The following is a 23488-nucleotide window of genomic DNA, read 5'->3' on the forward strand; positions in this document are numbered from 1 at the left end:
CATACTTTAAGTAGCGAGTCTTTGAACAGACACATATAAAGATTGTGTATTGATGGACTGACAAACAATGTGACCAAAGGGTCGCAGGACAATAATCTTTTCCCTTCAAGAAGCAGTTGTGTGCTCACTAGTCCTCTTGGCAGGAACATAGAACAGATGGGTCAGTGGCACACTGTTAATAACAAGCACTCACTGCGCATCATTTTTATGAATTGCAAGGCAACTTCCTTGATTTCCACCAAATCTGTAGATTTGAGATAATATTCTAGTTCTTATATACTTTATTGCCAAAATGGACAAAATCATTAAAACTTAATACAAGGATTCAATAACTTAGCCAACAGTGTAAAGGAATAACCTAAGAGGCCAATTCTCCACGATCCAAGAATTATAAAACTCAGTGGAAAGAGTATTTCTATAAAAATAGACACATTGGGGGCTGGAGAGATAGCTCAGAGGTTAAGAGCACTGACTGGTCTTCCGAAGGTCGTGAGTTCAAATCCCAGCAACCACATGGTGGCTCACAGCCATCCATAATGAGATCTGATGCCCTCTTCTGGAGTGTCTGAAGACAGCTACAGTGTACATTACATGTAATAAATAAATCTTTTAAAAATAGACACATTGATGAAACAGAGTAAGTCTTTTAGAAATAAAGCCATTTATAGACAAAAGCCATGAGGAGAGGAAGTAGAAACACAAATGGTACTAGAACTTAAAATGACTGTGAACATAAATATGGTACTTCTAGAAGAAAAAATGAGACCAATTAGATAATTTCTTTGATACATTGGCAAAATTTTAAAAGAATACACTGGTAAATTGCTACTGCTGCTGCATCGCATATGTGGCTACTTTATAGTTCTTGGTGTTCAGATCATCACTGTGCATGTCTGTCTAAATTTCCCATGCTATTCATACATGTGTGCAACCTCTGCCTTCGTAGAGCTTGGTACAATTGACATTTTAATCAACATTATACCCCTAGATACTATTAATATCTGTCTCACTTTTCTATTGCTGTGAAAAGACACCAGGACCAAGGCAACTTGGGTTCCTATAGTTTCAGAGGCTTAGTCTATAGTCACCATGGCCAGGAAGCAAGGAGCTAAACAGTCACAATTGACATTTTAATCAACATTATACCCCTAGATACTATTAATATCTGTCTCACTTTTCTATTGCTGTGAAAAGACACCAGGACCAAGGCAACTTGGGTTCTTATAGTTTTAGAGGCTTAGTCTATAGTCACCATGGCCAGGAAGCAAGGAGCTAAACAGTTATGGTGCTAGTGCAGCAGTTGAGAGCTTACATCTTACTGGCATGATGGTGGCCTGGTGTCACCTTCAGTGACACACTTCAGAAGTCCTGATCCTTCCAAGACAGTCCCACTAACTGGGGACTAAGCATTTGGACATCAGCCTCTGGTGGCTGTTCTCATTCAAACCACCACACACCCTTTATTCATGTCCTTGCCAAGTTCGTACATGTTAATTTAAAAATCTCAACAATGATATACATTCCAATTAACTAGAAGTAAGGATTTTCAAAATATTTTAACCATGAAAATGTAATAAATTTTGAGTAGATAGATATACTTAGTCTGGTTGAAACATTACAGAGTGCGTAATTCACTCCCTTGCTATTTGCTTTAAAACAGATTTATATTTCTTCCTATTTTACTGAAGCAATACATTTTTTTATGTTGCTAGCCGTCAGTTTTTACTTAGTGGCATCTACTTTTTTTTTTTTAATCTAGAAAAGTGTTTTGCATTACAGGATTATAACAAATATGTAGTCAAAGAGTCTTGTGCTTTATTTTATCTTTTGCATTTTAATTATTTTGGAATTTATGTTTAAGGTGTGAACTTGCTGCTCTTCATAGTGGACAGATGTAGTGGAGTTCAGAACCTGACTGGGCCAACAGTGCTCTCTGCATGGACAGCCTTAAGTAAAAGTTCACTGTGAATGTGAAACTTCACTTTATTAGTTCTGGACAGATGGCTGCATTTCCCCTGGAAAAAAGCTAGGAGGGGAAAAGTTCTTTGATCTTTGATATTGTTGAATTTTTTTCCTTTGAAAGTTTCTTTTCTTGCAAACTCTGATGAGTTCCCTTCAAGAGCAGAGAATAGGAAGGGGGGAGTTGGGAAAGAGATTGGAACGGCCTGTATGCTTTCTGAAACAAAGGATGGAAGCTACTCTTGTGTGGAAAAAGCTGCTGGGACAGCAGTAGGTGTACTGCATCACTAGCAATAGCTCTGACTGGGCATCTGCTGATGTGATTCTGACTTAGGAAATGTCTGAGGCTTTAGTGGGTTCTGGTTCAATCTCTTATTTCAAATCTCCCATACAGGGGCTGGACCTAGGCCTCCCCACGCAGATGAGGCAGATGTGCAGCTTGGCCTCCATGTGGGTCCTGAGCAGCTAGAGCGGGGCTGTCCCAAAAGCTGTTGGCTGTGTGTGGAGTTTGTTTTAGTTGCCTTGTCTTGCCTCAGTGGGAGAGGAAGCCCCTAGCCTCCTAGGTTTAAAGTGTCAGGGTAGGGGGTACTCCCACCCAGAGTAGAAGGGGAGAGGGAGGGGAGTGACCAGGATGTAAAGTGAAAAATTGGAAAAAAAAATAATTTTTTTAACCTTTTATGTGCATGACTATTTTGCCCATGCAGCACATGTATGCAATGCCAGTGGAGGCCAGAAGAGGGCATTGGATCCCCGTGAGTGAATTTATATCCAGTTGTGAGCCATCATATGGGTGCTGGGAATTGAACCCTGGTCCTCTGGAATAGTAGCCACTGCTTTTAACCAAGTCATCACTCCAGGCCCCATTTATTCTTCATTCTGCTCATGATTCACTTGATTTGTTCCCTGTATTGGTCTTCGGAGGCCAGGTCTCAGTGTACAGACAGGTCTGGAGGTGAGCTTGTCCTCCCCCAGCCCCGTCTTCCCAGGCCTGGGATTACACTGTGTGGTACTTGTGCTTTCATACACCTGTTGAAAAGCTCCAGCTCTTTTCCTTGTCTTCTGATCTTAATGCAATCTTGATTTCTTTACCATTATTACAATTTTTTAAAACCTATTTTTCCACAGCCTTGTGTGCCAGGACTTTCTATAGCAGCCTTGTCACAGTGCCCGGCACACTGTCATTTGTAGTACTTGTTGATTGTATACTCTGTCTCCTACGAGACATCTCTTTGGGGACAGATTTTACCTATATGTTGAAAACATTATATTTCTAATTTGAAAAGTCAAAACTCAGAAAGGATATTTGTGAAAATATAGTATATCTAAAAATACAGGGTATATTTATATTTTTGTTTGAGATAGTTTTGTAATGTTTTTTACATATATTTTATACAGATTTTAATTCAAGTTTTATTGTAGTTGTATCCAAATTATATGCAAGTAAATTTCATATCAATTAAGGTAGAATATTCTTTCATGTAGATAGAAGAAACTCAGTAAGTATAAATTTATATGATAGTTGGGGATTTTTCAGTGGAGATAAGTGTAAGGAGTTCCAATGATTGAAGGGGGAAAATAGTAATGAGAATCAGAGACCTGACGAGTATCTAAGGACACTAAAGAAGATATTGTGTGATTAAAGCCAGTCTGTCCTGATAGAACATTGTGATTTAGAATGTGTGCATTCAAAAAGGCTTAAAAATTTCACAAACCTGTTATCAACAGTTTTAGTAAATAATTACAAGTAATTTATATTTATTAGTAATAGATCATTAATCATTGCTAATAGTGTCTTGTAGCTCATGTATGACCATCTGTGGAGAACACCCTTTTAGTGTACTTTACTATATGGAGCATAACGTTTGATTACTTTCTCACAGTCACATTTGTATGAGTGACTGCAGTGGCTCTCTCCGATGGTGGTCTTATATTGTGAAGTCTATTTTTTTTCTGATGACTTTTTTTTTTCATTGAAAAAGAAAAAAAAAACATTGTATGATAAAATTGAAGATTTACATGGAAAATATTTCTGATAAAATTGAAGAAATACATAGAAAATGTGTTAAAATTGACAATTTTCATGGAAAATTAAAGAGTAAAATGGTAGACATAAAAACTGCTAAATTAATTGAAAAAGGAAGTAGAAATGCTTTATGATAGAATTGAAGCTTTACATGGAAAATATAGAATAACATGTTAAAATTGAAGATTATCTTGGAAAATTATACAGACAAACTGGTAGGCATAAAAATATTTCTAAGTTGATTGAAAGTATAATTATAAACATTTTCAGGTAAAATTGTAGATTTACATGGAAAATATTTCTGATAAAATTTAAGAAACAGAAAAACATGTTAAAATGGGCTATTTCATGGAAAACTATACAGATAAAATGTTAGGTATAAAAATATTTCTAAGTTGATCAAAAGGAATTATAAACATTTTCTGATAAAATTGAAGATTTACATGAAAAATATTTCTCTTTGTCTATGTCTTTTTATTGGGAAATTGAGTCCATTGATGTTAAGAGATATTAAAGAATAGTGATTGTTGCTTCCTGTTATTTTTGATGTTATTTTTACGTTTGTGTAGTTACCTTTTTTTGGGTTTGTTGAAAGAAGATTACTTTCTTGCTTTTTCTAGAGTGTAGTTTCCATCTTTGTGTTGGCATTTTTCTTCTATTACCCTTTGTAGGGCTGGATTTGTGGAAAGATATTGTGTAAATTTGGCTTTCTCATGGAATATCTTGGTTTCGCCATCTATGGTGATGGAGAGTTTTGCTGGGTATAGTAGTCTTGGCTGGCATTTGTGTTCTCATAGAGTCTGCATGAGATCTGTCCAGGATCTTCTAGCTTTCATGGTCTCTGGTGAGAAGTCTGGTGTAATTCTGATAGATCTGTCTTTATATGTTACTTGACCTTTCCCCCTTACTGCTTTTAATATTCTTTCTTTGCTTAGTGCATTTGGTGTTTTGATTATTATGGGCAGGATGACTTTCTGGTCTGGTCCAGTCTGTTTGGAGTTCTGAAGGCTTCTTGTATGTTCATGGGCATTTCTTTCTTTCAGGTATGCAAGTTTTCTTCTATAATTTTGTTGAAGATATTTATTGGACCTTTAAGTTGTAAATTCTCATTCTCATCTATACCTATAATCCTTAGGTTTGGTCTTCTCATTTTGTCCTGGATTTCCTGGATGTTTTGGGTTATAAGCTTTTTGCATTTTGCATTTTCTTTGACTGTAGAGTCAATGTTTTCCATGATATCTTCAGCACTGGAGATTCTTTCTTCTCTCTATTGTATTCTGTTGTTGATGACTCCTGATTTCATTCCAAGGTTTTCTAACTCCAGAGTTGTCTCCCTTTGTGATTTCTTCATTGTTTCTACTTCCACTTTTAGGTCCTGGATGGTTTTCTTCAGTTCCTTCACTTGATTGTTTGTGTTCTCCTGTAATTCTTTTTTTTTTTTTTTATTCTTTTTTTTTTATTATTATTCGATATAATTTATTTACATTTCAAATGATTTCCCCTTTTCTAGCCCCCCCCTCCCCGAAAGTCCCGCAAGCCCCCTTCTCTTCCCCTGTCCTCCCACCCACCCCTTCCCACTTCCCCGTTCTGGTTTTGCTGAATACTGTTTCACTGAGTCTTTCCAGAACCAGGGGCCACTCCTCCTTTCTTCTTGTACCTCATTTGATGTGTGGATTATGTTTTGGGTATTCCAGTTTTCTAGGTTAATATCCACTTATTAGTGAGTGCATACCATGATTCACCTTTTGAGTCTGGGTTACCTCACTTAGTATGATATTCTCTAGCTCCATCCATTTGCCTAAGAATTTCATGAATTCATTGTTTCTAATGGCTGAATAGTACTCCATTGTGTAGATATACCACATTTTTTGCATCCACTCTTCTGTTGAGGGATACCTGGGTTCTTTCCAGCATCTGGCAATTACAAATAGGGCTGCTATGAACATAGTAGAACATGTATCCTTATTACATGGTGGGGAGTCTTCTGGGTATATGCCCAGGAGTGGTATAGCAGGATCTTCTGGAAGTAAGGTGCCCAGTTTTCGGAGGAACCGCCAGACTGATTTCCAGAGTGGTTGTACCAATTTGCAACCCCACCAGCAGTGGAGGAGTGTTCCTCTTTCTCCACACCCTCTCCAACACCTGCTGTCTCCTGAATTTTTAATCTTAGCCATTCTGACTGGTGTAAGATGAAATCTTAGGGTTGTTTTGATTTGCATTTCCCTAATGACTAATGAAGTTGAGCATTTTTTAAGATGCTTCTCCGCCATCCGAAGTTCTTCAGGTGAGAATTCTTTGTTTAACTCTGTACCCCATTTTTTAATAGGGTTGTTTGGTTTTCTGGAGTCTAACTTCTTGAGTTCTTTATATATATTGGATATTAGCCCTCTATCTGATGTAGGATTGGTGAATATCTTTTCCCAATTTGTTGGTTGCCGATTTGTCCTCTTGATGGTGTCCTTTGCCTTACAGAAACTTTGTAATTTTATGAGGTCCCATTTGTCAATTCTTGCTCTTAGAGCATATGCTATTGGTGTTCTGTTCAGAAACTTTCTCCCTGTACCGATGTCCTCAAGGGTCTTCCCCAGTTTTTTTTCTATTAGCTTCAGAGTGTCTGGCTTTATGTGGAGGTCCTTGATCCATTTGGATTTGAGCTTAGTACAAGGAGACAAGGATGGATCAATTCGCATTCTTCTGCATGCTGACCTCCAGTTGAACCAGCACCATTTGTTGAAAAGGCTATCTTTTTTCCATTGGATGTTTTCAGCCTCTTTGTCGAGGATCAAGTGGCCATAGGTGTGTGGGTTCATTTCTGGATCTTCAATCCTGTTCCATTGATCCTCCTGCCTGTCACTGTACCAATACCATGCAGTTTTTAACACTATTGCTCTGTAGTATTGCTTGAGGTCAGGGATACTGATTCCCCCAGATTTCCTTTTGTTGCTGAGAATAGTTTTAGCTATCCTGGGTTTTTTGTTGTTCCAGATGAATTTGATAATTGCTCTTTCTAACTCTGTGAAGAATTGAGTTGGGATTTTGATGGGTATTGCATTGAATCTGTATATTGCTTTAGGCAAAATGGCCATTTTAACTATATTGATTCTGCCGATCCATGAGCATGGGAGGTTTTCCCATTTTTTGAGGTCTTCTTCCATTTCCTTCTTCAGAGTCTTGAAGTTCTTGTCATACAGATCTTTCACATGTTTGGTAAGAGTCACCCCAAGATACTTTATACTGTTTGTGGCTATTGTGAAGGGGGTCATTTCCCTAATTTCTTTCTCAGCCTGCTTATCCTTTGAGTATAGGAAGGCCACTGATTTGCTTGAGTTGACTTTATAACCTGCCACTTTGCTGAAGTTGTTTATCAGCTGTAGGAGCTCTCTAGTGGAGTTCTTTGAGTCACTTAGGTAGACGATCATGTCGTCTGCAAATAATGATAGTTTGACTTCTTCCTTTCCAATTTGTATCCCTTTGACCTCCTTATGTTGTCGAATTGCCCGAGCTAGTACCTCAAGTACAATATTGAAAAGATAAGGAGAAAGGGGGCAGCCTTGTCTGGTCCCTGATTTCAGTGGGATTGCTTCAAGTTTCTCTCCATTTAGTTTGATGCTGGCTACCGGTTTGCTGTATATTGCTTTTACTATGTTTAGGTATGGGCCTTGAATTCCTGTTCTCTCCAAGACTTTAAGCATGAAGGGATGCTGAATTTTGTCAAATGCTTTTTCAGCATCCAATGAAATGACCATGTGGTTTTGTTCTTTGAGTTTGTTTATGTAGTGGATTGTATTGATGGATTTCCGTATATTGAACCAACCCTGCATTCCCGGGATAAAGCCTACTTGATCATGGTGGATGATCGTTTTGATGTGTTCTTGGATTCGGTTGGCAAGAATTTTATTGAGTATTTTTGCATCGATGTTCATAAGGGAAATTGGTCTGAAGTTCTCTTTCTTTGTTGGATCTTTGTGTGGCTTTGGTATCAGCGTAATTGTGGCTTCGTAGAAGGAATTGGGTAGTGTTCCTTCTGTTTCTATTTTGTGGAATAGTTTGAAGAGTATTGGTGTTAACTCTTCTTTGAAGGTCTGGTAGAATTCTGCACTGAAGCCATCTGGTCCTGTGCTTTTTTTGGTTGGAAGACTTTCTATGACTCCTTCTATTTCTTTAGGCATTATGGGACTGTTTAGATGGTCTAGTTGGTCCTGATTTAATTTTGGTATTTGGTATCTGTCAAGGAAATTGTCCATTTCCTCCAGATTCTCCAGTTGTGTTGAGTATAGGCTTTTGTAGTAGGATCTGATGATTTTTTGGATTTCCTCAGTTTCCGTTGTTATATCTCCCTTTTCATTTCTAAGTTTGTTAATTTGGATACTTTCTCTGTGCCCTTTGGTCATTCTGGCTAAGGGTTTATCTATCTTGTTGATTTTCTCAAAGAACCAGCTCCTGGTATTGTTGATTTTTTGTATGGTTCTCTTTGTTTCTACTTGATTGATTTCGGCCCTGAGTTTGATGATTTCCTGCCTTCTACTCCTCCTGGGCGAAATAGCTTCTTTTTGTTCCAGGGCTTTCAGGTGTGTCATTAAGCTGGTAATGTATGCTCTCTCCATTTTCTTTTTGGAGGCACTCAGGGCTATGAGTTTTCCTCTTAGCACTGCTTTCATTGTGTCCCATAGATTTGGGTATGTTGTGTTTTCATTTTCATTGTGTTCTAAAAAGTCTTTAATTTCTTTCTTTATTTCTTCCTTGACCAAGGTATCATTGAGTAGAGTATTGTTCAGTTTCCACGTGTATGTGGGCTTTCTGTTGTTTCTGTTGCTATTGAAGACCACTTTTACTCCATAGTGATCAGATAGGAGGCATGGGATTAGTTCGATCTTCTTATATTTGCTGAGGTCTGTCTTGTGACCAATTATATGGTCGATTTTGGAGAAGGTACCATGAGGTGCTGAGAAAAAGGTATATTCTTTTGTTTTAGGATAGAATGTTCTATATATATCTGTTAAATCTAATTGGTCCAAAGCTTCAATTAGTTTCATTGTGTCCCTGTTTAGTTTCTGTTTTCCTGATCGGTCCATTGAGGAAAGTGCAGTGTTGAAGTCACCCACAATTATTGTGTTAGGTGCAATGTGTGCTTTTAGTTTTAATAAAGTTTCTTTTACGAAAGAGGGTGCCCTTGCATTTGGGGCATAGATGTTCAGGATTGACAGTTCTTCTTTTTGTATTTTTCCTTTGACCAGCAAGAAGTGTCCCTCAGGGTCTCTTTTGATGACTTTGGGTTGAAAGTCAATTTTATCTGATATTAAAATGGCTACTCCAGCTTGTTTCCTGAGACCATTTGCTTGTAAAATTGTCTTCCAGCCTTTTACTCTAAGGTAGTGTTTGTCTTTGACCCTGAGGTGTGTTTCCTGTAAGCAGCAAAATGTAGGGTCCTGTTTACGTATCCATTCAGTTAGTCTGTGTCTTTTTATTGGGGCATTAAGTCCATTGATGTTAAGAGATATTAAGGAATAGTGATTGTTACTTCCTATCATTTTTGACGTTATTTTTTAAATTTGAATGCTTAACTTCTTTTGGGTTTGATGAAGGGTTACTATCTTGTTTTTTCCAGGGTGAAGTTTCCCTCCTTGTATTGGTGTTGTCCTCCTATTATCCTTTTTAGGGCTGGGTTTGTGGATAGATATTGGGTAAACTTGGTTTTGTCATGAAATATCTTAGTTTCTCCATCTATGGTGATTGAGAGTTTTGCTGGATATAGTAGTTTTGGTTGGCATTTGTGTTCTCTTAGAGTCTGCATGAGATCTGCCCAGGACCTTCTAGCCTTCATAGTCTCAGGTGAAAAGTCTGCTGTGATTCTGATAGGTCTTCCTTTATATGTTACTTGGCCTTTTTCTCTTACTGCCTTTAGTATTCTTTCTTTGTTTAGAACATTTGGTGTTTTGATTATTATGTGACGGGAAGTATTTCTGTTCTGGTCCAGTCTGTTTGGAGTTCTGTAGGCTTCTTGTATATTCATGGGCATCTCTCTCTTTAGGTTAGGGAAGTTTTCTTCCATAATTTTATTGAAGATATTTGCTGGCCCTTTAAGTTGTAAATCTTCACTCTCATCTATGCCTATAATCCTTAGGTTTGGTCTTCTCATTGTGTCCTGGATTTCCTGGATATTTTGGGTTACAAGCTTTTTGCATTTTGCATTTTCTTTAACTGTTGAGTCCATGGTTTCTATGGAATCTTCAGCATCTGAGATTCTTTCTTCTATCTCTTGTATTCTGTTGTTGATATTTGTATCTCTGTCCCCTGATTTCTTCCCAAGGCTTTCTATCTCCAAAGTTGTCTCCCTTTGAGTTTTCTTAGTTGTTTCTACTTCTGATTTTAGATCCTGGATGGTTTTGCTTAGCTCCTTCACTTGCATGTTTGTGTTTTCCTGTAATTCTTTAAGAGATTTTTGTGTTTCCTCTTTCATGAGCTCAGCCTGTTGACCAAAGTTCTCCTGTATTTCTTTAAGAGATTTTTGTGTTTCGTCTTTCATGACCTCAGCCTGTTGAGCAAAGTTCTCCTGTATTTCTTTAAGTGTTTTTTGCATTTCCTCCTTGTTGGCTTTTGTATTCTCCTGGATTTCTTTCAATGATTTTTGTGTTTCCCTTGCAAGGGCTTCTAACTTTTGATCCATTTTCTCCTGAATTTCTTTATGTATGACCTTCATGTGTTCCTGTACCAGCATCGTGACCAGTGATTTTAAATCCAAATCTTGTTTTACTGGTGTGATGGGGTATCCAGGACATGTTGGTAGAGGAGAATTGGGTTCAGATGTTGCCATATTGCCTTGATTTCTGTTAGTGACGTTCCTGCGTTTGCCTTTTGCCATCTAGATCTCACTGGTGTTAGTTTATCTTGTCAGTGCTGGACTCACCAGTGCAAGCTGCCCCTTCCCAGTTGGCCTCTGGTGCACAGCTTACCTCCTGCACTGCTTGTAGACAGTGTGCTGCTGCCCAGGCTGTTCCGATCCCAAAGCAGGCACCCGAAGGCTCCAGCTGGGGCCCGCTGGATTCACTGGAGCACACTGACTTCTCCCAGCTGGCCGCCCGGAAGCCCAGCTAGCCACTTGCAGGACTTGGAGATGTAATGCTGCCGCCCAGACTGATCTGGATCCGGAAGCGGAGAGAGTAGAGCTAAGGGCTTCTGCCTGAGGCCTTGCCCCAGATTGTGTCTGTGGAGCAGATGGAGCCCGTGTGCACTCCCAGGGAGTGCCGACGGTGTATGCTACTGTGACCTCCCCTGTGTTCCGCTCACTCTGCTGGGCAGCCGATCTGCCAACCGGGCTGTCGCACACAAGGTTAGCCTGGCCGCCCAGTCCCTGAGTCCAGGCAAAAGCCTGGGAGGCCAAGGTCCGAGCAAAGTTCCCTAGGGCTATGACTGTTAATTGGGTTTGCCAGGTGACTAGGATGGCGGGCGTGCGTGCCTGCGCTCCCTGAAAGCGCTGGGAGAGTCTGCTTTGCTAACAATCACCTGGGCGGGTTGACTCACAGATGGCCCACCAAGCCGCCCAGTTCTTGTGGTCAGTCCTGTGCCTTTTGGGGCCTGGACCCCCGCTTTGTTAGCCTTAGGCTATGCCTGTTACAGGTCTGCCCGCCTGAGCTCTCTGTCGTCCTGCAGGCAAAATGGCGGCGGCGTGCTCGCAGGCCTGGGCAAAAAACCTCCTGGCTGGGTTGGCACCCCGATGGCCCCCCGACCCGCCCAGGGCCTGGGTGCAGGCCAACGCCCGTCGGGTTCAGACCACGGCGGTGTTGGCCTCGGATTATGTTTGTGTACCTCAGTCTGTCCGATTCCTGGAGTACGGAACCAAGATGGATGCTCCTCTCCTGACTGGTGGGAGGCGGAGTTCTCTCCTGTAATTCTTTAAGGGATTTTTGTTTCCTTTTTAAGGGATTCTACCTGTTGACCCATGCTCTCCTGTATTTCTTTAAGGGAGTTATTTAAGTCCTTCTTGAAGCCCTCTATCAGCATTATGAGATGTGATTTTAAATCCAACTTTTGCTTTTCCGTTGTGTTGGGGTATCTGGTACTTGCTGTGGTAGGAGAACTGGGTTCTGATGTTGCCAGGTAGCCTTGGTTTCTGTTGGTAAGGGTCTTGTGCTTGTGTTTTGCCATCTGGTTATCTCTGTTGTTAGTTGGTCTTGCTGTCTCTGTCTGGAGCTTGTTTCTCCTGTGGGCCTGTAAGCCTGTGTCCATATTCCTGGGAGACCAACTCTGTTCTTGCATGGTCTGTGCACAGAAGGCTTTGGAGCTGCCTGGCTCCCTGGAGAAAATGGCTGCCTGATGATTTCTTTGCCAGCTGCTTCACTGATCATCCACCCTTTGTGCTCCCAGCTGTCTCCCTCCAGAGAGAAGTTGGAGATCTCAGCTCTGTGCTCAGCTCGGAAGTGAAAGTGCTGCTGGGAGATCTCTCTCTCCTGGTGGGCTGTGCACAGAAGGCTGTGAGCCGCCTGGCTCCCTGGTGCAAATGGCAGCGAGAAGTCTTCCTTCCCAGCTTCTCTACTGATTGTGTGCCCTGTGAGCTCCTAGCTGTTCCCCTCTAGAGAGAAAGTCGACATCTCACCTCCGCACACACACGTCTACTAATAACTTTTAAAATATATAGGATACAGTGGGACACAGTGGTTCACAACTTCAGTCGCAGCACTTGGGAGGCAGAGGTAGGTGGATCTTTGTGAGTTCAAGGCCGGTCTGGTGTATGTAAGTTCTAGATCAGCTGTTTACACCAATAGGGTCTGACCACCTTGTTCTTGGAGGCAAGAGAGGGTTACAGAATTAACCTATATTGTTCTGAGGGTCTCTTGCACTCCTTTGACCAACAACTTGAAAAGAATTTTCCATGCTTAGCATTGAGGTTTTTGTTAGATGATCTTTCGTTTGGGTGGGAGCTTTATCATGCCAAGTTGTGTAACCATATTTAAATTGTAAGTATATATGTTATACATATTATATATAGTTTTAAGAAACATAAAATATTATAAATCACTAACTATAACATCCTTATGTTATCTATATAACCCTAACACTGGCATCCTTATGTTTTATATATATTATACTAACACTAACATATATATATATATATATATATATATATATATATATATATATATTACTAACATTAACATCCATATATATGTGTGTGTATGTATGTATGTATTAAACACTAACACTAGCATCCTTATGTTATCTATAACACTGTAACATCCTTATGTTATCTGTACCACACTAATATTGGCATTCTTATATGATATATATATGTAATACTAGCACTAACATCCTTATGAATCACTAGCATCTGTATAATACCCCTTTCACTAATATCCGTATGTTATATATTCTTCCTCCTCTCTCCATCTTTCCCTGCTTACCTCCTCCACAGATAAGTTTTCAACCCATTATTTAGTGATAATATCTTTACTTTATTGAAAATATAAACTTATGTATTATTGTATATATTTTGCAGTCTGTGCACAGCTAAGTTATATCTAAGTTTATTTGTCTGTTTTCCCCACCCGTTGCTAGGGATTAAACCCAGAGAGACTCAAGGCTGCTGTGCAGGCTGTACTGTTTACTGAATTATAACCTCCAAAAGCAAGGCTGTAATTCTTGACTTTGTATTAGTCTGCTTTGTTTGGTCCTTTTGTAGCTACTTTATTACACTTGTGGTATAGTTTCAAAACTATTATTTTAACTCCGAGCTCTGTGAGGTTTCTAATTAACTAAAGGATTTCTGATTAACAAGGAAAAGAGCAGGGAGGTTGTTCATGTCTGTAATCTCAGCATCTTGGAGGCTGAAGTGGGGGAACTAAGAAATTTAGAAGCAATTTGGGGTAAGTAGCAAGTTCCAGGCCAGCCTGATCTACATACCAAGACTCTGTCCTAAATAAAAAACAAACTGTTTCAAGTTGTGAAAGAAACAAATGCCTATAATTATTTTCAAAGCTGCCATCTTTTAAGCATTTTGACTTTAATTATGAACCTTTATCAAACAGGATCTTGCACCCAAACTTGCTGTAAACTTTTTTATTGGATTCATATTAATTTTATGAAGGAAAAGTTCAAATACATGAAAATAAAGGTTTATACAACAGTTTACTACATGGTACTTCCTGGAAAGGATTTCGATCAAGTTTTATTTTCAAACAAGGCTTGCAAAAATATAAATTATATTTAAAGATTACATAGCTAAACATTTTCATCTATAAAATGTTCACATTATAACAGGTATACTTTTAATACTTTTTGAATTATTAATATGAGTTCATAGTATTATTGAATAAAAATTGCACATTCAATGTAAATGTTATTTTGGATTTGGCAACATTTTACCATATCAGTGATTTCTTATTTTTAACATTTGTTTTCATATATCTGTCTGTCAGTCTGTCAGTCTGTCTGTCTGCCTGTCTATCATGCTTTACTTATGTATTTTGAGAGAGGGCCTTACTGTCTAGCTCTGGTTGGTCTTCAACTCATGGCCCTGTTGCAGCCTCCTGAGAGTTGGGATTTCAGACATGCATTACCGTGTGTGTCTGTTTCTGCTTTTTACATATATCCAGTAATCTGGTCTGTTTCTTGTGCTTAGGATAGTTCATGTCATGGTAATGAGAACTAAAATTGATTGTAGCATTAGATCACCAATTTTTCTCTAGTAGGATGAATTGAAGATGTATTTTATAAAGTGCTTCATTGCATGACTCACAGTGAATAACACAGAAGGTAGGTTTTCCTGACCTAGCAAGACTTTTATCTATTCTTACTCTCTTTCAGAATAATAATAACTAGTTTTGTTTTAGTTTGCAGGACACTCACCAGACCAGCTGTATTGGCACTCAGTCTGTTTGCCTTGATTCATCTTGTTGCTTGGGCTTTACTGAGTGTTTGTGTAGCTTTCTTAAGTAACCATTTCTTAAGCATAGTGTTTGTGATCAAAGCATTATAGCATATTATTTTCCTTTGAAGAGCTTTATAAATTTAGAAGAAAGTCTTGTTTTGTATAGTAAACTACTATAAGTTTGTCCATGAGTTCCTAATTTACTGTAGTAAGTCATAGCATGCATTTAAAACTTAACCTTACAGTGTCTTACAAGTTAGATTCCTTCCTCTTTCATTTTCCTATTTATATTTATTATTTTTTATTGTGACAGGGTTTTCCTGTGTTGCTCAGAGTGGTTCTGAAGTCCTCAGCTTAAGAGATGCTTCTGCCTCAGTCTTCCAAGTAGCCAGACTATAGGCGCATGCACATGCAACCTAGAAGCAGGATAGAACTCAGGCTTTCATTTTGTAGAGCAACAGAGGGTTAATAAGCCTTATGACCTAGGAAAGAATTTCTTAGGACATAAAAGCATAAACCTTAATAGAAAAACATTGATAGCAATAACATACAAAGTAATCCATAAAACCCAGCAGAGACCCTTCACAGTGTTCCATATAACATAAAATGGTTAACTTTACTAGTAACTTAGGAATGCAGAAAAAAATCTAAATACTAGTGGGATATCATTAGGTAAGCATCAACTTGTAAATGAAATTAACATATATGATATATTTTACATTTTCAAGCTTCAAGCATTGTAAGGCTGCATGACACAGTCATTCTGGGGCTACTTGGCTCTTAAGAGAGGGAAGAATTCAGCTCCTAAGTGTCTCAGAATAGGGATAGATAAAAACCTGCTGCAGTAGTGCATGGGAAGTGTGTATTAGTTAAAAGGTAACACAGAAATCGGTGCCAGTTAAAATCCCAACACACTGGGGAGATGGTAGCTGAGAAAACTAAAGTTATAGTGTTGCAAATGTGAATTAAAAGCCAGATATATGAAGACTACTTTCTTATGAGTACATATACATCTACAAATATTTTTTATACACTTCTACAAGGGTACATTCTTGGTAATCTTCGCAGAAGAGTAAAGGAACTTTATGAAAATGGAGCACAGTTTGATTCTCTTTAAAGAAAATATTCATAATTACAAAACAGTGTTGAAATCAAACGCAGCCAGTGCCAACAGTCTTGCTGCATTCGCACTGATGTAAGCTTTAATTTTTCCTCTTTCGGCCTCTTTTTTTGTTGTTTTGAGACAGGATATTGTGATGTAGCCTAGTTTGGCCTATAACTTGAACTTTTCTACAAAAGCAGAAAAAGACTGCTAATATTTTTTACATGTTGCTTTTAAATTTTTCCTAAAATATTAGAAGAAAATGTTTAATTTGCTTAGGGTTACCTGAACTATTTTGCCAACCTAATGTTTACACTTAGGACTGGATCCCTAAGTTTGGAACCAAAGCAAAAGGAAAAAAAAAGTATCGATTATTTGAAAGGTGTACAGAAATTGGGCTAGGGACAGTGTTCAGTTGGTAGAGGGTGTACCTGCCATGGAGGAGGCCTGGGCTCCATCCCTACGTGAGTCTGGACGTGCGGCTCATACCTGTAGTCCCAGCACTGGTCACCTTGTCCACAGAATAAGTGTAAATTTGAGGCTATCCAGGTATACATGATTGCAGCAGACAATTTACTTTTGTAGTACTAAGGCTTAAAAAATGTATCTGATAACAGTAAAAGTTTGTTGAGAGAAAAGGAAATGTTATAAATTAAAAGCTATTTTATAATTAAGTATGGTGGAAATGTTATATGTATATAGAGAATAACTTAGGTAAGAAAAAGGTATCTTTGTTTATTGTTCAAGATTTGCTTCATTCTTCTCGTGCACGTGATGGAAAACATTACATGATATAAGAATTTTAATACAAATTTATGAAAATAATTTAGCTATATAACTAATTTTAGTCTAAAAAGTCAAAGCTAGTTTTTCTTCCACTTTTAAAAGTCATTCTTGACAAAAACTTTATAGCCTTTTTATTTGCAGCTTCTCTCCACGATAAAATGGCAAATCCCAAAGAGAAAACTCCAGTGTGTCTGGTAAATGAGTTAGCCCGTTTCCATAGCATCCAACCCCAGTATAAGCTTCTGAATGAAAGCGGGCCTGCTCATTCGAAGGTAAGGTTTCAAGAGAGGCGGCGATCATGCTACTCAATGTCAGACCTAATTTGTCAGGTGTTCATCATGCACTGGGTGGGGGTGGTGGTGGGGGTAGATGACCTGAAGACATTTAAGTCAAGCTGTATTGTAATGTGCTATGTTTTGTAAAACTTTCAGATGAAGTACCTCATAAGAAGACCTTGAAGCCATAGGACTTGAACATTTTGTAATTGAAGGATCTCAGTTATAGGAATGTTAAGTGTCTTGTTCTGGCTAGACCTTCAAGTACATTTTTAATAGATATGGAGAGATTGGGCAGTCTTGCTTGCCCTTGATTTTAGTGGAGTATCTTTAAATTTTTCTCCATTTAATTTGATATTGGCTATCAGCTTGCTGTATATCACCTTTATTATATTTAGGTCTGTGTCTTGTATCAATAATCTTTCCAGGACTTTTATCATAAAGGAGTGTTGAATTTTGTCAATGGCCTTTTCAGCATCTAATGAGATAATCATGTCGTTCTTTTTCTTTTCAGTTTGTTTATATGGTAGATTACACCATCCCTACATCTCTGGGATGAAGCCTACTTGGTCATGGTGGATAATTTTTTTGATGTGTTCTTGGGTTCAGTTTGCTACTATTTTATTGAAATTAGTTTTACATCTATGCTCGTGAGGGAAATCGGTCTGTAATTCTCTTTCATTGTTGAATCTTTGTGTGGATTGGGTATCAGAGTGACTGGCTTCATAAATTGAATTTGGCACTTTCCTTCTGTTTCTATTTTTTGGAATAATTTGAGGAGTATTGATCTTAGGTCTTCACTGAAAGTCTGGTGGGATTCTGTTGTAAGGTCATCTAGCCCTGGGCTTTTATTTATTTATTTATTTGATTGGGAGACTTTTTTTTTTTTTTAATATTTTCTATATTCTTTGTTTACATTCCAAATGATTTCCCCTTTCCCAGATCCCCCCTCCCCATATGTCCCATAAACTTTCTTCTCTCCACCCATTCTCCAATCACCTCCCTCCTTTTTCTCTGTCCTTATATTCCCCTCCAACGCTAGATAAATCCTTTCCAGGATCAGGACCCTCTCCATACTTCTTCATGGGAGTCATTTGTTATGTGATTTGTGCCTTGGGTATTCAGAGCTTCTGGGCTAATTAATATCCACTTATCAGAGATTGCATTCCATTTGTATTCTTTTGTGATTGGCTTACCTCACTTAGGATGATATTTTCCAGATCAAGCCATTTGCCTAAAAATTTTGTGAATTCATTGTTTCTAATTGCTGAGTAGTATTCCATTGTGTAAATATACCACATTTTCTGTATCCATTCCTCCTTTGAGGGGCATCTGGGTTCTTTCCAGCTTCTGGCTAGTATAAATAAGGCTGCTATGAACATAATGGAGCATGTGTCTTTATTGCATGCCAGGGAATCCTTTGGGTATATGCCCAGGAGAGGTATAGCAGGGTCCTCTGGAAGTGTCATGTCCAGTTTTCTGAGGAACCGCCAGACTGATTTTCAAAGTGGTTGTACCATCTTACAGCCCCACCAGCAGTGGAGGAGTGTTCCTCTTTCTCCACATCCTCACCAACACCTGCTGTCTCCTGAGTTTTTGACCTTAGCCATTCTGACTGGTTTAAGGTGAAATCTCAGGGTTGTTTTGATCTGCATTTCCCTAATGACTAATGATGTTGAGCACTTCTTAAGGTGCCTCTCGGCCATCCGAATTTCTTCAGGTGAAAATTCTTTGTTAAGATCTGTACCCCATTTTTAATAGGGTTATTTGGTTCCCTGGGGTCTAACTTCTTGAGTTCTTTGTATATATTGGATATTAGCCCTCTATCAGATGTAGGGTTGGTGAATATCCTTTCCAATTTGTTGGTTGCCGTTTTGTCCTTTTGACAGTGTCCTTGGTTGGGAGACTTTTAATGATGCTTTTATTTCCTTTGGGGCTGTAGGTCTATTTAAATTATTTATCTGATCTTTGCTTAACTTTGGTAAGTGATAGCTATTGAGAAAACGATTTCTTTTAGATTTTTTTTTAGTTTTGTGGAGTATAGGTTTTTAAGGCATGACTTAATGATTCTTTGGATGTATTTCCTCATTGTCTGTTGTTATGTCCCACTTTTTGTTTCTGATTTTATTAATTTGGATATTTTGTCTTTGTCTTTTAGTTAGTTAGGATAAGGGTTTGTCTATATTGTTGATTTTCTCAGAGAAACAACTCTGTTTTATTGATTCTTTTATTCTCTTTGTTTCTATTTTACTCACCACTCCGTCTGAGTATTTTCCTGCTGTCTACTCTTTGGGTGTGCGTTTTTCTTTTTGTTCTAGAGTTTTCAAGTGTGTTAAGATGCTAGTATGAAATCTGTCTAGTTTTTTTTTTAATGTAAACACTCAGTACTATGAACTCTCCTCTTAGCACCACTTTCATTGTGTCTCAGAAGTCTGAGTATGTTGTTGCTCTTGAATATAATTTTTTAATGAAGTATAGACAAAATGTTTTTTAAAGCTTTTAAAGTTTTATTTGACAATCTTTTTTTCTTCTTTTTTTTGGTTTTATTTTTTTGGATTTATTTTTTTTGAGACAGGGTTTCTATGTATAGCCCTGGCTGTCCTGGAACTCACTCTGTAGACCAGGCTGGCCTCAAACTCAGAAATCCACCTGCCTCTGCCTCCCAGAGTGCTGGGATTACAGGCATGCGCCACCACTGCCCGGCTTTATTTGACAATCTTATTTATAGTCAATACAATATATGAATTCATGGACGCTTGTAACCACTGCCACCTTAGCTGACATCTTTGCCTGTACACACCGTCTCCTCTCATCGGTATTTTCACTTTCCTTTCAATCCCAGAATAGCAAATGTTAAAGAATAAGAAGTATTCACTTATCATAGTTTAACACTTCCCTCCTCAGATTCACAAATTAATCTTCTATAATTACTGACTAGATCCCATACCCCCATAAGCTTTGGCCTCTTCAATTCAATTCTTTATCTCACAAGCATTGGTGAGCACATTTACATGCCAACTCTGTTCAAAATAAAATCCAGCTTACCAGTTCAAGCTTACCAGAAGCTTAGAGGCATAAATTAGCATGACATATATTTAAAGTGACTGTTCTAACATGATCTCCAGATCATGGCCATGACAATGTGCATAGAGCTGGGGAAGGAGATGAAGTGAACAGTACTTTGATGGTTTTGGTCATTGCAGAGATGAAACTCATACGAATATCTGAATAATGTCTTCACCACAGAAACTTCTTTGGAAGATTCCTTAGTTTTATAAAGAGGTGACATGTGCCCGAGGGAAATTAATATGTCTTCTGTCTCTTGTTGATTCGAGGCGATGCTCATTCATGTTTTCATTAAGCAAAGTCTGCCTCAAAGTATTAACTCTGTCAGTAACCATCACTGCTCGGTGCTTATACTTATGATAAAGGAAGTGGGGGTGGGGCATAGAGCGCTGAGGAGGGTGCTTGGCCTGCCTAGAGTTTTATCAGTGTGAGCTTTGGAAGACAGGGGTTTCTGCCTGAGTTGGGGGCTGGGGCACAGCAAGAGGAGGGAGGGGATTGGGGACTGACTGTCCCTAGTGGAGGGGTGCCTAGAGAACTGGGAGTTGTGCAGGTGGGCAGCTGGAGTGGCTTCTCCATGGTGCGTCTCTTAAAGCTTGTCACGGTTGTTCTGTAGGCTGGGTACAACACTGCGAAGTGGAAAGTGATTTTTATGTACTCACACAGAATTGGACATGTATAAAGTAAGGCGTGTGGGGGTAATTCAGCATGTTCATTAAAACACAAAATAGAACTGACAGTGGTTAGTTACCTTAGATTCCTGCCTGCCTGCCAGCTTTCTTCCTTCCTTCCTCCCTCCCTCCCTCCCTCCCTCCCTCCGTCCCTCCTTCCCTACCTCCCTGCCACCCTCCCTTTCCTTCCTTCCCTTTCTCCTTTTTTTTTCTTTTACTTTTCTTGTTTTGTTTTTCGAGACAGTTTCTCTGTGTAACAGTTCTGGCTGTCCCGGAACTCACTTTGTAGACCAGGCTGGCCTCAAACTCACAGTGATCTGCTTGCCTCTGCCCCCTGAGTGCTGTGGGATTAAAGGTGTGTACCACCATGCCTGGCCTTTCGTTTTTCTCTGTAGACGAAGAGCTACTCCATTGTGAATGTGTCCCACAGCTCCATTAGTCATCAACCACCTGGGCATCCAGGCTGTTTGTGTTTCCTGGGTGTGTATAGGTGAGTACATATTTCTGTAGCAGGATGTGAGTCTTTTGGGAGTGTGTAGGACTGGTGGATGTGGATCAGCCGTGCCAGTGCCAGCCTCCGTGGTGGGTGTGCCAGTTTGCACTCCCATGTGCTGTGAACGTGTGGCTTGTTCCCTCCCTCCATCCACAGCTATGTTGCCTTTGTTCTCATTTAACCTTAGTCATGCAGACTGGGGAAGACATCATCTCAAGGTAGTTTTGCTTTGCATTTCCATGATGGCTAAGGATGTTGAACATGTTTTAAAAAGTTTCTCGGCCATTTGTGTTTCTTCTTTTGAGAGCTCTGGATAGTCCATGGCCTGGTTTTATGCTGGGTTGTTTATTCTTGGTTTGAGTTCTTTGTCTATTCTAGACACTAACCCTATAGTGTCTTATACTATATTACCTCATATCTGGAAAGTTTTTTCCATTCAGTAGACTGTCTTTTCCATTTTCCATTCAGTAGACCCATTTGTCAGTGGTTTGTCTTAATGCTTGCTCAGTGGAGGTCTTGGTTAGAAGTTCTTCCCTCTGCCTCTCAGTTGAAGTGTATTTCCTACTTCCCCCTCTAACAGATTTGGGGTGTCGGGTCTTTTTTATTTTTTATTAAAATGCATGACCCCTTCAGTCCTGGGCTATCAATTGCAACTGAGGCTGCACCTTCACCAATGGCCTTCCACGGCCTTTCACAGTGCCAAGCCTCAGCTGCTCTTCATGTCCCCTTCATGCCTTCAAAACCAGTACCACCTGGGTGACTCTTACACAGGACCAAGTCCAGCCACAGCACGAGGTACAACCTTGGCTATCTCTGGAACACAGCCTCTGTGCTCTCAGAAAACACTTCCCAGAAGATTTCACCTAAGTGATGCTGGTGTCTTCTTAACCACAGCTAATTTCTTAACTCCAGCTAACCAGCATCAACAGTCCCAGTAATGCAAGGTTTCTCTTTAGTAATTCTAGTATCTTGTTAATCACAACCACGGACTCTTCACAATCAAAACAACATGGCCCTGATAAGAGTTTTTTTTTTTTTTTCTTCTTCAGATTTTAAAGTTGTTTTTATTTTAAAAAGCCATCAGTAATAATTTGGAATTTTTACTTTTAAAGCTGCTTAGCCATGATAAGAGTTTTAAATCTTCCCTCTGAAATTTCACAAGCCAGGCCTCCGCCTTCTGCACTGTTCTCAACATTATCTTCCAAGCTAAAAAATATCCCACAGAGCTCTTAACATCCAATGGCTCTTCTAGCTCAAAGTTCCGAAGTCCTTCCATAGTCCTCCCCAAAACATGGTCAGGTTGTCACAGGAGTACCTCATTATGCTGGTACCAATTTGTCTTAGTCAGGGTTTCTATTCCTGGACAAAACATCATGGCCAAGAAGCAAGTTGGGAAGGAAAGGGTTTATTCAGCTTACACTTCCACACTGTGGTTCATCACCAAAGGAAGTCAGGACTGGAACTCAAGCAGGTCAGGAAGCAGGAGCTGATGCAGAGGCCATGGAGGGATGTTACTTACTGGCTTGCTTCCCCTGGCTTGCTCAGCCTGCTCTCTTATAGAACCCAAGACCACTAGCCCAGAGATTGTGCTACCCACAAGGGACCCTGCCACCTTTGATCACTAATTGAGAAAATGCCCCACAGCTAGATCTCATGGAGGCACTTCCCCAACTGAAGCTCCTTTCTCTGTGATAACTCCAGGCTGTGTCAAGTTGATATCCAAAACCAGCCAGTACAGGGCCTGATGCTTGTGCAGCAAACCCTGCACACTGATTCCTCTCTCGGAGCACTTGGATTGTAATTCTTGAGGATCATGTTAGTACCAAAGCATCCGGATAATTTTAGTTATTTGCTAGTGGTTTATAGAACTAAACAATTTTGGGAAAAGGTCCATTAAGTACCCATTATGTAATAGCCGCTGTTAATTACACTTAAAATAGAAATGGAATAAGATACATTTAATTCTATTGGAAGCTTAGTTTCATGGCATTATGAACCTTTTTCTCAAGAACTTTATTATATGATAAACTCGGAAAAATTAAAAATGTCAGTTAGGAAATATTTAAGACATACATGGAAGCATGCACATTAGCAGTGTGTCGCTCAGATTATTTTACTTAACTCTCAGTAGAGGTTTTAATTTCATTTTTTAAAACATTGAACTAGGAACTCACTGTATAGCACAGGCTGGTCTAAGACTCAGTGACCCTCTGCCCTTATCTGCCAATGCTGGGGTTACAGGGTGTGCATTGCTG

The 23488-nt window shown here is 39.3% G+C and overlaps 1 protein-coding gene across 6 annotated transcripts in view; it reads left to right on the plus strand.

Annotated features, from left to right (window-relative positions):
• The window catches only part of Stau2 (staufen double-stranded RNA binding protein 2), a 274556-nt gene that overhangs the window by 26501 nt on the left and 224567 nt on the right, over window positions 1–23488 (plus strand). For 2 of the 6 annotated variants that reach the window (XM_052175917.1, XM_052175923.1), the window contains exon 3: window positions 16873–17003. The exons of 3 other annotated variants lie outside the window; for them this stretch is intronic. In XM_052175917.1, the coding sequence (XP_052031877.1) occupies window positions 16890–17003 (114 nt within the window). In that variant the 5' untranslated portion in view covers window positions 16873–16889. Of the gene's footprint in view, window positions 1–16872; window positions 17004–23488 lie in introns of those variants that run through there. One more of the 6 variants, XM_052175922.1, reaches the window with a different exon arrangement.

The sequence above is a fragment of the Apodemus sylvaticus genome, chromosome 3 (genome assembly GCF_947179515.1).
Source record: "Apodemus sylvaticus chromosome 3, mApoSyl1.1, whole genome shotgun sequence".
In the NCBI taxonomy this organism is placed as follows: Eukaryota; Metazoa; Chordata; class Mammalia; order Rodentia; family Muridae; genus Apodemus; species Apodemus sylvaticus.